Source organism: Pelophylax lessonae (genome assembly GCF_965119305.1).
Source record: "Pelophylax lessonae genome assembly, chromosome: 6".
In the NCBI taxonomy this organism is placed as follows: domain Eukaryota; kingdom Metazoa; phylum Chordata; class Amphibia; order Anura; family Ranidae; genus Pelophylax; species Pelophylax lessonae.
Window position 1 is genome coordinate 327,752,487 of NC_138773.1, and position 17,821 is coordinate 327,770,307.

Below are 17,821 nucleotides of genomic sequence, written 5' to 3' on the forward strand. Positions count from 1 at the left end.
TCTGTGTGACCTCTGACCTCCACCTATTAATGTGGAGTACTCCCAAGAGCTGACGCTCAGGAATCTGGCGGGTTTCTGTGTGACCTCTGACCTCTATGTACTCCCAGAAGCGGACACTCAGGAATCTGGCGCAGTCAGCACTTGGAGGAATGTGCCAGGGAGGAGACGTCACACAAACTCCCATCCTGGCCACTGAACTCCCCGATCACCGGATTGCACGCAATGGGGGACGGCACAGCGGTGGCAGGAAAGGGATCCGGCAGATCTGGCTGCGATCCACCGATGTCACACAATCTGTGAAAAGTCAACACAACGCTCTGCTGGCCGGAGAACGGACGCCAACCTTCCGATAGGAAACATGGCCTCAGCTGCAGACAGCTGCTCTCCGCTCCCGCCGGCTGCCAAATCCAACTGAAACATTTCTGAGTTTAATGAACTCCGGCCTGAAGGGAAAGATCTGTACAAGAAGAGCTGCTTAAAGGGGAACTCCAGCCAAAACAACTAAAATTTGCAGTTCTATATAATTATGATAAAACACACAGCCGGCACACTGCATGAGTGGGGGAGGGGATCAGGGTGTACCCTCACTATCCACTAGCACAGCTCCCTGTGTCACTGAACATCAGAACAAGGTCCTCCCCGAGATCTCCACCCATCCCCCAGTGCCTGAAATATAGAAGACTGGCAACACTGAAAAGACTAGCAGTGTAGAACCTCCCACTCCCAGTCTGATTTCTGCTGCACAGAGGACTCAGGGGGGAGATTATGTATAGAGATGGCAGGAAGTTGGATTAGCAATATTGTAAATAAATAAATATATTTGTCGGGTTCTGATTGCATGTCCTATTATAGTAAGAGGCAGGGCCGTCTTTACCACATGGCAAAAGGGGCAGCTGCCCTGGGCCCAATCATTATTGTGGGGCCCAAGGCGGCTTCCCCTTGAGCCTGCACTGCCCGCGAAGAGTTGATAAGTGGATTCGGGAGGGCCCAAGAAAATGTTTGCCCAGGGACCAATCAATAATAAAAATGGCCCTGGTAAGAGGAGAGGGGGGCATCAGTTGTGGTAGGCGGCCCATCATATGGGGGGGGGGGGAGGGGACTTTTCTTCTGTCTCCATACACCCCAGTGATGGCTGCAGGCATTTCTCAGGGTGAACTTCCTGATGGTGACAACAGTGGACCATGTCTGTGCAATGTGTGCTGTGTAGTCTCCATCGGATGTCCGCATGACAGGAGACAATGAAGGAGCACAACTGGCAGCAGTGGGGTCACTATGGGGCTGCGGAGCGAAAACCCGCATGACACCCAAGCTGCATCGCCGCGGTCATTGTATCCAGCAGGACAGCTCAGGATAGAGGGCGGGGCTACCCGAGTTAACAGCTAGTGATTGGTTGTTAGGAGGCAGGGCAGTCCTAGCAACCAATTATCAGATTGCAGCTCCCGCCCTCTGTCCAGACCCGCTGTATCTCCAGCCCTCCGGACTGTCTAGGTAACATAAGACAGGAGGAGGAGCTATGAGGGGCGGAGGATAGCAACGGGGGAAAGGGTGGGGGGGAGCTGAGGACAGTAATGGGGCACCTGGGGGGGGGGCAGAGGACAGCAATGAGGAGCTGTTGTGGGGGGGGGGGGGGGAGATGAGGAACGTAATAGGCTCTTTTGGGTTGGGAGGCTGAAGGACAGTAATGGGGGGGGGGGGCTGGGGGTGGGTACCTGAGGACAGTAATAGGGTGCTGTTTGGAAGGGGGGGGGGGAGAAGGCAGGATGTGATCACTGAGGACAGTAATGGAGGTTGCTGAGGACATTATTGGGGGGGAACTGATTACATGATTGGGGGGGGCCCCAAGGACAGTAATAGGGGCCTGAGGACATTAATAGGGGGGGGACGGAGGACAGTAATGGGGTTGCTGAGGACATTATTGGGGATGGGGGGAACTGAGGACAGTAATGGGGTTGCTGAGGACATTATTGGGGGGAACTAAGGACATTTTGGGGGGGGGACTGAGGACATTATTGGGGGGAACTGAGTACACATGATTTGGAGGGTCCTAAGGACAGTAATAGGGGCCTGAGGACATTAATAGGGGGGGACTGAGGACAGTAATGGGGTTGCTGAGGACATTATTGGGGGGAATTGAGGACATTATTGGGGGGGGGGGGACTGAGGACATTAATGAGGGGCCTAAAGGACAAAAATTGAGGGGACTGAGGACATTAATGGGGTTGCTGAGGACATTATTTGGTGGAGGGGGAGACGAATGAGGACACTATTTGGGGGGGAGGTAAGGACAGTTATAGGGGCCTGAGGGCATTCATGAGGGGGGACTGAGGATAATATTGGGGGGCCTGAGAACAGTAATTGGTTCATGGAGGCTATTTATTGGGGGGGGGGGGGCTAAGGACAAGTATTGGACAGGAATTGGGTCACTGGGGACGATACTGAGGACGAGGCTCACCTATGCGCTAGCCTGCTTAGTGCCCTACTGGGGGAAGGGGGGGGGGGGACAGCATATTTTACCGCACCAGAAGACACCAACCCTAGTGACCCCACTGACTGGCAGACAGGAACAGAGCATTGTCACCCTATAACATGAGACCTCATGGCAGGATTCAGCAAACCATAACCACTCCATAAAATCACTTCCTAATTAGCACATTAAACATAGTTAGGTCCACATTTAACCCCCTCATCACCCTACATCTTAACCCCCTTCCCAGCCAGTGCCATTAGTACAGTGACAGTGTACAGTATTATCACTGATCACTGTATTACTGTCACTGGTGAGGTCAGTGGCAGTTAGTCAGTTCCTCACCAGCGTCAGTTAGTGTCAAATTGTCCTTTGCACTATCACAATCTTCTTATTGGTGATCACCATTATTAGTTTAAAAAAGAAATAAATACATTTACAATTATACACACACAAATAGTTTGTAGACGCTAAAACTTTCACGCAAAACAATCAATTTACACTTCTAGGATTTGTTTTTTATCAAAGACATGTAGCAGAATACATTTTGGCCTAAATATATGATTTTTTTTTTTATTGGGACAGGTTTTATAGCCGAATGTAAAGTTATTGTTTTTTTTTTTTCTAATTTTCAGTCTGTGTTTATATCACAAAAAAAAAAAACAGAAGTGATCACCAATAGAAAGCTCTATCAGTGTGAAAAAAAAAAAATTGTATAAAATGTGTTTGAGTGCAGTGTTGCATGACCACACAATTACCAGTTAAAGTAGCACAGTGCTGAGTAGTAAATATTGACCTGGTCATGAATAGGGTAAGGCTACATTTCCACTATTGCGCCTACAAAGTTGGGCGATTTCAAGCGCGACTTTGTAGTGCGACTTGTTTGCGGCTACTTCTGGGGACTTCAGTGCGACTTCCTTCTATGGAGGGACAAGTCGCACTGAAGTCGCCCAAAAGTAGTGCAAAAACCTTTTATCCAGTCGCAGCAGTTAGAACGGTCCTTGACATGTCAAGTCGCACTAGTGGAAACGGGGCCTAAAACCTTCCAGAGGTGAAGTGGATATAGAAAGATACAATGTAACATTTTGTTTCTTTTGTACTTTTCTGCTCATTCCTCTGCAGACCAAAGGAATGAACTGAGACCTGCAAATGATGTCAGTTAAAGCAACCTGACGAGAAAAACAAGTTCTTTTTTTTTTAATAAAATGTTTCTTGGGTTTAACCCCTTATTAACCTTTAGTTTACTCTAATCAGCCCTAATTAACTCCTCATTCTCCTTCTCCATTTACCTATTCTTTTTCTTTTTTTTTTCAAATTTTATTAAGCATTAATATTGGAACTTTTTTTTTTGTTTGTTAATATTTTTGCACGTTTAAACATAAATTTACACATTTTTCCCCATTTAAAAATAAGTGCAAAATTAAATTAAACTTTTTTTTTTATTTATAAATAACTTTGCAATGCTTTGTACCAGAATCCTAATGTTAGTTTCATTGTAAACAAGTCAAATTACAGAATAAAATGTACAATTTTTATCTGCAGTAACACTATTTTTATGCTGACACTGCTCAAAAAAAAAAAAAAAAAAAAAAAAAAGAAAAAGAAAGAAAGAAGAGTTCTTTTAATTTTTTTTAAGGATTGTGAAACAAAAACATTTAATGGAAGACAATATCATGAATAGAAATCTTTTTTTTTTTTTTTTTTTTAAGGAAAAACAAGACTATGTAATACCTTGTTATCGTAAAGTGAAACTGCACTGCTTCTAATCACCACAAACCAAAAATGCTATTTAATTAATTTGTATTATTCAAAGCAATCTCCCCCATCCATCCGTGTCCCCATACTTTATTTTGCTGAGAAATAATTTTGAAACCCCCCCCCCAGCATTGCTGGTCGTGGCCATCTTAAAGTGGAGTTCCACCCTAAAATGATACTTACCTCCATCTTCTCGCTCCGGGTCACCTGAAAAAGAAATGGATAATCGCATATTTTTTTTTTTTTACTTACCTCGTAGTGAAGAAAATATACTTACCTTACTTCCTTCTTCCTCCTTCCTCGGCCGCGGCCCGTCGTCACTTCCTGGCTCTGCAATGATTCCTGGGAGCTGAACGTCATCACTCCCAGGAATCATTGCGCCTGCACCGGCCCTGATGTCAGTTCCGGGTCGCGCGCGTCATCCCCTTCTAAACAGCTTCTGGGCATGCCCAGAAGCTGTAGATGGATGACGCGCGCGACCCGGAAGTGACGGCGGGGCTGGTGCAGGGCATCGTGGGACCGAAGAAGGCGGAAGAGGACGCGGAAGAGGATCTCGCTGGCTTCAAGCTGCCCACACCTGAGATGGCAGCGCTGGACAAGACGTTTTCAAGGTAAGTATTTGTCCTAACAGGTAAGTGCAACCCGGGACAGATCAGAGGCTAGCCATTGTGGAATGCACTAGCCCTGACTGTCCCGGGGGTATTTAAAAAAAAAAATAAAATTCCAGGGTGGAACTCCGCTTTAAGTAAAGCCCCGTACACACACGCAGATCGTCGTCATACAAACGTCGGCGGACGAAAGATCTGCCGATTGTATGCGTGTTAGTATGGTGCCTCCAACAGATGTCTGCACACAATCTGCGGACAAGAGTCTTTCTTGCAAACATGAAAATTTTTGTCTGCGGACACCAGAACGGACAATTGTTCGCCTGTCAGTACAGAAATCAGCCGACAGACCGCAGATTTGCAAGACTGGGCATGCTCAGAAAATAAAAAACACAGGGAAAGTTAACCATTACATGACATCACTTCTGCAGTCAGCTGAAGTCTGCGGACAAAATTCTTGTGCTGTCCTTGTGCTGTCTTTGCACTTTTCAACAGACACCGACATCCCGGGGAGAAAAGACGAACATTTGTATGACGACGATCTGCGTGTGTGTATGGGGCTTTAGGGTTGATGATTCATGTACTTCCTGGAATCCATCTGCCCTTAGCTCAGGCATAGGTTGAGCTGAGAACCCTACTTCCACTCCTAAAGACTCCTGGGATGTATGACATCATTTGCCTAGGCATGGAAACCAGGAAGTTATTTACTTTCTCAATCAACATGGACCATTTTTAATCCTTATACTGCTAAGTGCTAACATTAGTAAAGTTACATTTTAAGTAATGAGAATATATAGTATTTATTATAGAGGTACAACTGTGGGGGTACACTTCTAATATTCACAAAAAAAAGAAAAATTATATTATATATATATATATATATATATATATATATATACACACAGGCATACCCCGCTTTAAGTACACTCGGGAGTAAGGACACAGCTTGTTCAGCTTGGCATGACACTATTCCTGGTTTTTAACATTGGCGTCTATAGGAAATCTTGGTCAGCTTGACATGGCACTGCTCCCAAACCATAAATGACAGGGATACCAAACTTCGGGAGCACCGAGAGGGGACCCAGGACTACAACATATCCTGTTTGTGGCCGGCCAGCTTACCTAGGTAATCTACTATATCAGAGTCCTGTATCCCCTTAACATGCTCCCCAAGCTTGGTGTCCTTGTCACTTATGGTTTGGGAGCAATGCCATGTCAAGCTGACCAAGATTTCCTATGGAGCTAGTGTATTTACATGCATTGAGAAATGAAAAAAGGTATTGCTTCACTTTAAGTACATTTTCATTTTACATACATGCTCTGGTCCCATTGTGTACTTAAAAGTGGGGTATGCCTGTATATACATTATATATATATATATATATACACACAGATATATAATAAAACAGTTTATTATATTATAGATATATAATATATGTTTTTGAAAAAATAAAATATTTCCAAAGTCCAGTCACATAAATGGGTACAAATAGCACCAAGTAGAATCTGCCATCAGAATTCACACGGAGAACAGAGGAGAGAAATTTCGGAGGCGCCCTCCCTCCCCCGCATGTGACAAGCCAGGGCAGGCTGAAGTATAATGAACACTCCGAGCCAATCGGAAATCTCTGATTCATTCCACAAACACAACTTTCTGGGTTCGCTCTGCCGGGCCGATATTTCTGCACCAACATGCCCAGCGCGGCTCCAACCCGACACTCCGAATCCAGATTCCTTCATGCCAACGCCGTGCCCGGCCGAGACATGTCCTGATAGAGAGATACCCGGAGCAGAACTCACCCTACAGAATAATACATTCCACACATTACAAATCTCCTCCACAATTCACCAAAAGACTCAACAAACCCCAAACTCAAATCTCAGCTGACCAAACCTCTATTCTTCAGAATGCCCATTATGAGGGGTTCCCACCATCCCTGTGCTGAGTTCCTGGGTCTGTACACCTGCTGTGCCCATTATGAGGGGTTCCCTCCATCCCTGTGCTGAGTTCCTGGGTCTGTACCCCCGCTGTGCCCATTATGAGGGGTTCCCACCATCCCTGTGCTGAGTTCCCGGGTCTGTACACCCGCTGTGCCCATTATGAGGGGTTCCCACCATCCCTGTGCCAAGTTCCCGGGTCTGTACACCCACTGTGTCCAATATGAGGGGTTCCCCCCATCCCTGTGCTGAGTTCCCGGGTCTGTACACCTGCTGTGCCCATTATGAGGGGTTCCCACCATCCCTGTGCTGAGTTCCCGGGTCTGTACCCCCGCTGTGCCCATTATGAGGGGTTCCCACCATCCCTGTGCCAAGTTCCCGGGTCTGTACACCCACTGTGTCCAATATGAGGGGTTCCCCCCATCCCTGTGCTGAGTTCCCGGGTCTGTACACCTGCTGTGCCCATTATGAGGGGTTAATTTTGTTTATTGGAAATTCTTACAAACAATCAACTTATATACAATAAAACCATAATAAATAACATATTTACAAAATAATTGAATATAACTATACAAAACAAGAACATAATAAATAAACCAAATTGCACACAGCATAAACCCTACGAGAGAGCCGGACTAAGAAACTTCACCATGCATGGAGCCTTTAATCAAAAATTATATTTTAGGACTGATTTTCAGCTGATAACATTATTGGTTGCCACTTTTAACGGATAATTGAGGCAGCCGTTTCTTAGCCTGACTACTCTCTCCCCCTGGAGAACCAGTGCGCTTCACTGCACCCTGCGACTCATCATCCATGGAAGATTCTGTACTCAACAAGTCCCATTCATCGTCATCATCTGACAGGACCCCAAACTTATTTGTCAAAGGCAAAACCTCAGGACTGTGGGTAGCTGAACACTTTTTTTTCCTTCTTTTGCCCTTCTTTCTTTTCTCCTCCAACCATTCCACATCCCCCTTGGGCAAATTGGAAATAACAGTTTCCCCACTCTCACCCTCCCCTTCACCCCCACTCTCCCTTACCTTATCTACCACCAGGCCAGCCTCTTCACCATTCTCCCCACTCCTCTGCACCCCATGGTCCCTAATAGAAGCCCTGCAATGTCTAGGGGAGGGGACTGGCACTGTACTTGATGCCCCTGCCTCAGCACCTCTTGCCGCCTCTGCAATTTTGGAAGACATAGACACAGAAGGATTGGACACATTCTTAGCAACCGATACCTTACATACAGACTGGGAAGACACTGACACACTGGGGATCGGCACAGACTGGGGCACCACAGACTGGGAAGACACTGACACACTGGGCATTGGCACAGACTGGGGCACCACAGACTGGGAAGACACTGACACACTGGGCATTGGCACAGACTGGGGCACCACAGACTGGGAAGACACTGACACACTGGGTATTGGTACAGTCTCGGAGGGAATCGCAGGCACCCTAGCTGCTGAGCTCTGAGCATCCTCCATGTCCAGACGGAAGAACTCTCTCATGAGCTCAGGCTGGTTGTGTACTGCCTCAGGACACTGGCTATAAGGATGCCCAACTGCATTGCACAAGTTGCACCTTATAATATTGCAATCTTTTGCCAAATGCCCTAAATCCTGACACAGAGAGCATTTCATTACTGGACAGGAGGATGCAAAGTGCCCTTTATCCCCACACTTATTGCACAGCTTTGGCTGGCCTGGATAGAATATGGTCAGTCTGTCCCTCCCCAGGAAAGCTGAGGATGGCAGATGCTGGATGACATTATCAATGACTCTTAGTTTTAGCTGCACAGACCATCCCCCCGTCCATATTCCTCGATCATCCATAATTTTGTGTAAGGGGCTCAGGATGTCTCCATATCTCCTCAGCCATACAGATAAATCCCCTTGTGGTATGGACTCATTGCGCACAAGAATCGTCACCATTTTAATAAGTGGCTGACGTGACACAACTTTGGGGATGAGCCCTTTCCAGTCCGGCAGGCTCCTACACACATGTTCATATTTCTCCCAAAATATGTCCAAAGACTCCGGACGGACAAAGGACAAATCGTACTCGTAGGAGCCGGTCGGACTGATCAGGGCAAAGATATCTGCAGGTTTAAAGCCCATCTGCAGAATCTTATCAACCACAGCTCTCCTATATGGCGGAATACCTTCGCCTTCCCATCTGAGCTGAACCACATTCCTCCTTTTAAATAATGAGGAAGATAAAACATTTCCATGCTCCTTCCCTGCTTGCACCCCCCTCCCAAACCCTTCAGCAGCACCAGCATAGGTTTTCCTCCCAGAAACACCAGCAATTACAGCATTGTCTTTAGACACAACCACACCTGATGACAAGGAGCCTGAATCAACCCTTGCAGTCTTTGGAGCAGCAGAGACAAGACCCACCCCCTCCCCCTTCTCTGAGCACTCAGCTGCTCTCCTGGGTTCAATCACAGCCTTGTCTACTGCAGACTCCAAAAAAGTTATAGTACTACTGCTCCCAGCATCTCCTCCACCATGCTCAGGAACAGCCACTGTATTTGGTCCAGGCAAAGCCTCTGCAATGTCCGTGGTGCTCCTCTCTGCAGACTCTTCAACCAGAAACACACAGTTTTTTCCAATTTTCTCACCACTTGCATTTAAAAGTGGAATTTTTTCAGCAGGTGCATCAGGTTGCACTGCATGCTGCACATTGTCTATGGGTGTGGGCTGACAGCCCATAGCACTACAACCCTCAGCAAGCACATTGTCATTAAAGTTCACATCACCACCTTGCACACACACTGTACCTGCTTGCTGTGTTACCTCTGCAGTGTCATGGCTGATGGTGGGATCAAACTCCCTCCTGGTTGTTGCAGGCTTAATGGTAAATTTTCCTTTCTCCACAGGTCTCTCTTTCACAGGGCGAGGAACCGTATCCATCTCCTCATCTGGGGAATCTGCAGAAAAATGGAACTTTCCTTCATCCAGAGGGGATTCCAGCTCAGCGACGAACTCCAGCATCCCATTACCCCCCTCAACCTCCTGCTCAGATGTTCCACATTGCTGCTGCAGAGGGAGGGAGACAGAGGCCTCCGCCATTGGGGGCTCAGCAGATGTGTGAGGTGTCGAAGAGCTGGGCTCATCCTCCGGGCCCACTTTCTCACTCTCTGCTGACTCTGTCGGTACCTGCATCTCTTCACTGGCTGGGTCACACTCCATGCTGGAAACGGCTCCTCTCCTCATACGGCTGAAACGTTCCTCATTCCTGTATTTCTCCTGAAGTGCTTCACAGCTTTCCTTCAGAGAGCTCACCAACTCTTTCTGCTTCCTCAAAGCTTGCTCCAAGTCCTTCAATTCAGGCCTCAGAGCCGGTCTCTTCTTACTGTACAGTTTGGCACAATACAACTTTTTCTTTTTAAATTCTACTTTCAAAGTTGCCAATTTCTCCTCCTCTTTCTCAATCCGCCTCAGCTTTTCAACAGTCCTCCGTCTAAAGGTAGGCAGGGATTCACCCCTCCTTGGGCCGAGCTCCATGTCTTCCATAGTCTCAGGCCTATCCAGGGGGCCCCCGCCAGGGTCCTCCCCAGGATCCAGCATCCTTCCTGGGGCAGAGAAGCAACTCTAGCCCCTGGCTTCTGGAAGCACACGAGCTAAGGAACCAGCAACCTCACACCTCGCTGTCAGGGAGTGGAATGGCAGTTTCCCACCATCCCTGTGCTGAGTTCCTGGGTCTGTACTCCCGCTGTGCCCATTATGAGGGGTTCCCACCATCCCTGTGCTGAGTTCCCAGGTCTGTACACCCGCTGTGCCCATTATGAGGAGTTCCCACCATCCCTGTGCTGAGTTCCCGGGTCTGTACACCTGCTGTGCCCATTATGAGGGGTTCCCACTATAACAGGAGGGTCTGAAACACTCCAAGGTGGGGAGATTCACTTAAAGCTTTAAAGGAAGACAAGAACAGAGTTGGAATAAGCTGAGAATTCCGGAATTCCCTCATTTTCAGAGCTGGGAATTCCAGGCAGAAGATCACAGGGTGGGGGATGGGGACATAGAAAGGGTCAGAGGAAGATTTGGGCTCCATCTTTAGCTAAAAAGAAATCACTTTTGGGTGTGAAGACTCTTAAAGTGGTTGTGAAGCCTTAATGTTTGCATTGTATGCAAGAAGGTGATAAACCTTCTGTGCTACAGCTCCACACCCCCCCCCCCCAGACCCCCCTCCCCCCCTTTTCCTACCAGACCCCCTCCCCATCCAGTGATGTGCACGAGAGCAGAGCCTCCAGCCGCTGTCGCTCTCCTCATTGGACAGATTGATTGCAGCGGGAGCCATTGGCTCCTGCTGCGGTCAATCAAATCCAGTGACATGGGGGGGGGGGGCCAGTCGCGCTGTCTGTGTTAATGGATGCAGCAGTGGGACTCAGGAGCGAGCACACATGGGTGCCCCCATGGAAAGCATTTATGCGCGGAAGCGGAGGATCCGGGCTGCTCTGTGCAAAACCATTACACAGAGCAGATAAGTAGAACATTTGTTTTTTATTAAAATAAACAACAACAAAGCTTTATAAACACTTTAAGGTTGCAAAGAAATTGGCAATGCCTGTTTGTTTTACTGCTCTCCTAAGGGGGTGGGGGTGGGGTAGGGGGGGGGGGGGTTGGGGTATCTGAGGTTAAGGAAGTGGAACTGCAGCATCAGCTTTCCTCGGATTGCACAACACTGACATCAGAAGGTTCTGCAGCAGAGGTTTCCGTGGGACTCAGAGCTGTGGTCACCGGAGGAGGAAGCAGAGTCCCCTCTCACACAGCGTGCATTGTGGGTAATGGGAGACACCAACTAAAGTCATTATTTAGGGCTCCCCATACAATGACATCTCCTGTGATTGCTGAAAAAATGAAGTTTCTTTTTATGTTGCCTTCATTAGTTTTCTTCTTTTAGGCTTTGATCTCCTCTGTTCTCACCTGCTGATCTGGGCAGTAACTCACCTCATGAATTAGCACCCCCCCCCCACACACACACACACACTCTGGATGAAGGAGCACAGGAGGCACCTTTGCACAGCAGGCTTGTCAGCCTGGGGGGAGGGGAGTGTTGGATGGACTAGCAGATTTAGATACGCTAACAAATTGAAGCCAAACTTCAACTCATACTTTAACCACTTAAGCCCCGGCCCTATTTCGGACACTTTTTGTTCACGCGTTAAAATCAGTATTTTTTCCAAGAAAACGACTTAGAACCCCCAAACATTATATATATTTTTTTAGCAAAGACTCTGGAGAATAAAATGTCGGTCACTGCAATATTTTTTATCACGCGGTATTTGCGCAGCGGTCTTTAAAACGCGATTTTTTTGGAAAAAATTTGAAAAATCACATTTCACTGCATTTAAAAAATACTAAACAGTAAAGTTAGCCCATTTTTTTTTGTATATTGTGAAAGATGATGTTACGCCGAGTAAATAGATACCCAACATGTTAAGGTTTAAAATTGCGCCCCCCCCGTGGGATGGCGACAAACTACGGCCAATAGAGATCTCAATCTGTGACGCTTTAAATTTATTTAACGGTTACCAGTTTAGAGTTAGAGTGTAGCTATTTTTTTTTTTTTTAATTATTGCTCACGCTCTGGCGATCCCTCACATGTGTGGTTTGAACAGCGATTTCATTCGCGGCTAGACTTCCGTATACGTTTTTTTTTGTGCGCGAGCTAACGGTGACGGGGGCGGCTAAATTTTTTTTTTTTCCGATTTATTTTTTCTTTTTAACTTTATTACAGTTTTAAAAAAAAAAAAATCTGATCACTTTTATTGCTGTCACAAGCAATGTAAACATCCCAGCAATATGCAGTGACAGGTACTCTTTATGGAGGGAGCGAGGGTCTAAAAGACCCCAAACCCCTCCACTATACTTCCCTGTATGCAAAACGCCGAAAACAGCATTTTTGCATACGGACGTTTTTCTAATCTGCCGCCTTTTGCAGCACAGTAACCCGGAAGTGGCGTCATGGACGCCGCCTCCGGGTTACGTCATCGGAGCCCCGATCGATGCCGTTTCCGGCATTCATCGGGATTCCATCCAGCCGGCGGACGTGCCGGCTGGGTGCTCGGGGCTCCCGTCCCACGGAAGGCGGCGGGAGGGGGGGGGGGGGGAACGTCCCATCCCGCTCACCCAGGTAACGATCGAGCGGCTCCCGAGCCGCATCGGTCGTTGCCGACGGAAAGCTGACCGTCGGCTTCAAACCACGGTACCGGGCTGAGGTCTCTAGCTAGAGGCATCATCCCGGTATAACCCTGCAAAGTTACCCGACGTACCGGTACGTCAGTATGCGGTAAGTGGTTAAAATCGGTTACAGTGTCCTTTTGGGATAAATGTTTTACATGAATAAATAGAAGCTGATCATTGTGAGCACCCCTGTGAGTGATAATGGTTTGTCCCATCCCTCTAACTCAGGGGTCTTCAAGCTACGGCCCTCCAGCTGTTGCAGAACTACACCTCCCATGAGGCATTGTAATACTCTGACGTTCAGACATGAATAGGGCATGATGGGAATTGTAGTTCCTGAACAACTGGGACGGCCATAGTTTTGAAGACCCCCGAGTTACAGGGATGGGACAAACCATTTTACATGAATAAATAGAAGCTGATCATTGTGAGCACCCCTTTGAGTGATAATGGTTTGTCCCATCCCTCTAACTCAGGGGTCTCCAAACTATGACCCTCCAGATGTTCAGGAACTACAATTCCCATCATGCCCTAGTCATGTCTGTGAATGTCAGAGTTTTACAAAGCCTCATGGCAGCCCTCAAATTTTCCACGCGCCTGCTCGCATTTTGCGAGTGGAAAATGATTGCGGGCGAGAAGAGGAAAGACGGCCGAATAATCAGAGCGGGGATCGCTGCACTGTAACATCTTTTATTTGAATTGCCGGGGGCTCAGCTTCACACGTAGTCCCGCCTCCTGGTTCGGATCCTTTCATAGACAGAACACCGCCGGTACGTGTGACGTCTATCATAGGAGCCGAGCCAGGAGGCGGGACTACGTGTGAAACTGAGCCCCCGGCAATTCAAATGAAAGATGTTACAGTGTAGCGATCCCCGCTCTGAGATCAGAGAACACCTGGATATCCGACTTTACAGGCCAGATAAAGGAGTTTGTTATTGTACTAAAAAATAAAAATTGTATTCAATATAAAAAAGTTTAAAAGCCATCTAACAATAATGAAACCAATAAATAAAACCAGATAGTGCTTTCAGATTATAAAATCGAAAAATTGAGCGCTGATAGAGCAAATCCCCAAGCGTCGACGCGTTTCACCAAAATGGCTTCGTCAGGGCCTATAAAGGATATGTGGCACTCATGGGACGATTGTGCGTTGGTTGGTTAGCCGCGCATGCCCAGTTATCGTGGACCTCCCCACCTGGTGCAGCTAATTAGTTAGAAACACCCTCTGCAGGATATAACATGTGTATGATATGTATCACATTTACTCTTCCTTTATGGACACTTAGCGATCCTGTAAGGGTTATACGGTCCCCTGATTGGTCACTTTTGATGCTCCAGCACCCGCCCAGGGAGCGAGATGCTGGTTCTGCCTTGTTTTGAGGTGGGTCTCACATGACAAATGAATAATATTGAGTATATGTGAATATATGGATTGCATTGTAAATGATGTGGTTTCTTCTTAGGAGGAGTGCCTCATATCCTTTATAGGCCCTGACGAAGCAATTTTGCCGAAACGCGTCGGCACACGAGGATTTGCTCTATCAGCACACAAGTTTTTCAGTTGTATAATCTGACAGCACTATCTGTTTTTTTTTTTTTTAATTTCATTTCATTCTTGTTATATGGGCTTTTAAACGTCTTCTATTGAATAAAATGTATATTTTTATTACATTATCAAACTCCTTTGTCTGGCCTGTAAAGTCCGATATCCAAGTGTTCTATTTTTCCCCTATATATACATTATGGATGATGGCCATAGTGTCACAATACCGACCCAATTACACATTAAGGTTTGTTACTGATGTAATATCGGGGAATATTTGCTGCCATTGTGCTGGGTGTCCAGTGCACCCGTGTACCTACAGGGAGGGGCGGGGCTCCATCCAAGGCCCACCTACCCTCTATCTATCCAATAGAATGCATGTGCTTGTACTATGGAGGCTTTCCTAAGTTTACAGAGTTAGGACTGCAGAAATATTGGGGTGTCTTGGAGCAGCTCTGAAGCTTATGCATATACAGTATCTCCCAAAAGTAAGTACACCCCTCCCATTTTTGTAAATATTTTATTCCATCTTTTCATGTGACAACACTGAAGAAATGACACTTTGCTACAATGTAAAGTAGTGAGTGTACAGCTTGTATAACAGTGTAAATTTACTGTCCTCTCAAAATAACTCAACACACAGCCATTAATGTCTAAACCGCTGGCAACAAAAGTGAGTACACCCCTAAGTGAAAACCTCCCCCCCCCACTCCAAGAGCGATAACATGAACCCCCACCCAAACCCACCAACACCCCCTCTGACTCCCCCCCCCCCTGCCCCCGGAGAGTAATAACATAACCTCCCCTCCACTCCGAGAGCGCTAACATGAACCCCTCCCCCAGTGATAACATAACCTCCCCCCGTGAGCAACATCGTGAAACCCCCCCCCCCAAACATCCCTTCCGACACCAAACCCACCCCCCCCCCCGAAGGGTGATAACATGAAAACACCCCCCCCCTATTCCAAGAGCGATAACATGAACCCCACCAAAAAAACCCTCCCCCGAGAATGATAACATGAAAACCTCCCCTCCGACCCCCCTGAGAGTGATAACATGATATCCTCCCCTCCACTCCGGGAGCGATAACATGAACCCCCACCAAAATCCTCTTCCGCCCCCCCCCCCTGAGAGTGATAACATGAAACCCCCCCTCCGAGAGTGATAACATGAAACCCCCCCTCCGACCCCCGAGTGTGATAACATGAAAACCTCCCCTCCACTCCGAGAGTGATAACATGAAGCCCCACCAAAAAACCTCTTCTGCCCCCCCCCCCTCCCCGAGAGTGATAACATGAAACCACTCCCCCCTGAGAGTGATAACATGAAACCCCCCCTCCGACCCCCCCCTGAGAGTGATAACATGAAACCCCCCCTCCGACCCCCCCCCTGAGAATGATAACATGAAACCCCCCCTCCGACCCCCCTGAGAGTGATTACATGAAAACCTCCCCTCCACTCCGAGAGCGATAACATGAACCCCCACCAAAAAACCTCTTCTGCCCCCCCCCGCCGAGAGTGATAACATGAAACCCCCCCCCCCCTCATCCCCACCAACCCCCCCGAGAGTGATACCATGAACCCCCCTCCAGAATTTTTTACCCACCATTGCCCCATGGTACTCACTTGGCACACTGAGGCCTGCATGATGGCATCAAAGGCTCCCTCTGGGGCGTCGCGGTTTCGGGACACCAACTGGTTCTGCACTTTGGCGTTAAACTTGCTGACTTTATCGGTGAGGGAGAGAACGTGCCGGAAGCCGAAGGACGGAATACAATTCGGGAACGGCTTGAATCTGCCAGAAAAAAGACGACAAGCCAGTCAGCCTCTGACAGCAATCACTCCACATATACAGAGTCATGACTGACACCTTACATCCTCCTCCCTCCACATATACAGAGTCATGACTGACACCTTACATCCTCCCCCCTCCACATATACAGAGTCATGTCTGACACCTTACATCCTCCCTCTCCCCCTCCACATAATGTATAGAGAGTCATGACTGACACCTTACATCCTCCCTCCCCCTATACATAATATATACAGAGTCATTACTGACACCCTACATCCTCCCTCCCCCCTCCACATAATGTATACAGAGTCATGACAGACACCTTACATCCTCCCTCCCTCCACATAATGTATACAGAGTCATGACAGACACCTTACATCCTCCCTCCCTCCACATAATGTATACAGAGTCATGACAGACACCTTACATCCTCCCTCCACATAATGTATACAGAGTCATGACAGACACCTTACATCCTCCCCCCCCCCCCCTCTCCCCTGGCACAGGTGTACCGGCTCCTCTACTGGTCTGAAACGGCTTCCGCTGATTTCACTGCACACTGAGCTTCTCACAATGTGCATTAGAAACTGCAGCAAGTCAGATAGAGTCCCACCCCATTTCCTGGCTGGAGGACGTCCAGCATCATCTAGCACTTTTCTCCCCCAGCCTGACTGTCCCTAGCCCCGCCCTTTTCATTCATTGGATTTCAGTTCTTTTAACAATGGAGGCTCAGCATCACGTGTGTGAGGTCTGCATGCAAATACAGCCCACCTAGGAATGCCCATTCCTTCATACTGACTCTTCCTTTCCACTCCTCTCATCCATTCACAAAACACTTTTACTCTGGTCACAAAATACAAGGCATTCTGTGAATGGACAAGGGGAGATGGGGGGTAGTTACCAGGATTTCCTCTTGTCCATTCACAGAATGCCTTGTATTGAGTAACCAGAATAAAAGTGTTTTTTAGTGAATGGAGGAGGGGGAAAAAATGACAATCCCTGCACTGTAGGAGTCGGAACGGTCAATCTCAGCACCAGAAGAGGAGAGCTCCGGGATGAATGAGAGATTTCTACAGCCACCAGCCGACCCTTCATTGGAGGTAAGTGATCTTACTGAGAATATTTCTTATCAATAAAAATAGAGTTCCAATTTAATGAGAAAAAATAGAAAAAGTCAGAGCGCCCCTTTACCGGGAAGATCGCTGAGCTGCAGCTCCTCCCCCTCCTATGGCTTCTATGATACGTTGTTCAACAAAAAGCAACTATGTAACAATGATCACTCATAGTTCCCGGGACTCCGAACCAACAATCCAATGTCCCCTCCCCCTCCTCTCCTTACACTCACACTCTTCATACTGTTACCTGAAGAACAATAACTACTTAGACAAGAAGAGGAACAGAGAGAGGGGAAGACACCATTCTGTCTGCTGGGGACTCCGAGTCCAACAATAACATTCATTCTACTGAGGGGACTAGAAGGAGATACTAAAGAATGGAGGAGAGAGAAGGAGGAGAGAGAAGGAG

The 17,821-nt window shown here is 47.5% G+C and overlaps 1 protein-coding gene across 1 annotated transcript in view; it reads right to left on the minus strand.

Annotated features, from left to right (window-relative positions):
• Window positions 1–17,821, minus strand: part of ITGB5 (integrin subunit beta 5) — a 105,110-nt gene that overhangs the window by 60,865 nt on the left and 26,424 nt on the right. The window contains exon 5 of the mRNA XM_082260898.1: window positions 16,129–16,297. Coding sequence (XP_082117024.1) covers window positions 16,129–16,297 — 169 coding nt within the window. The remainder of the gene's footprint in view (window positions 1–16,128; window positions 16,298–17,821) is intronic.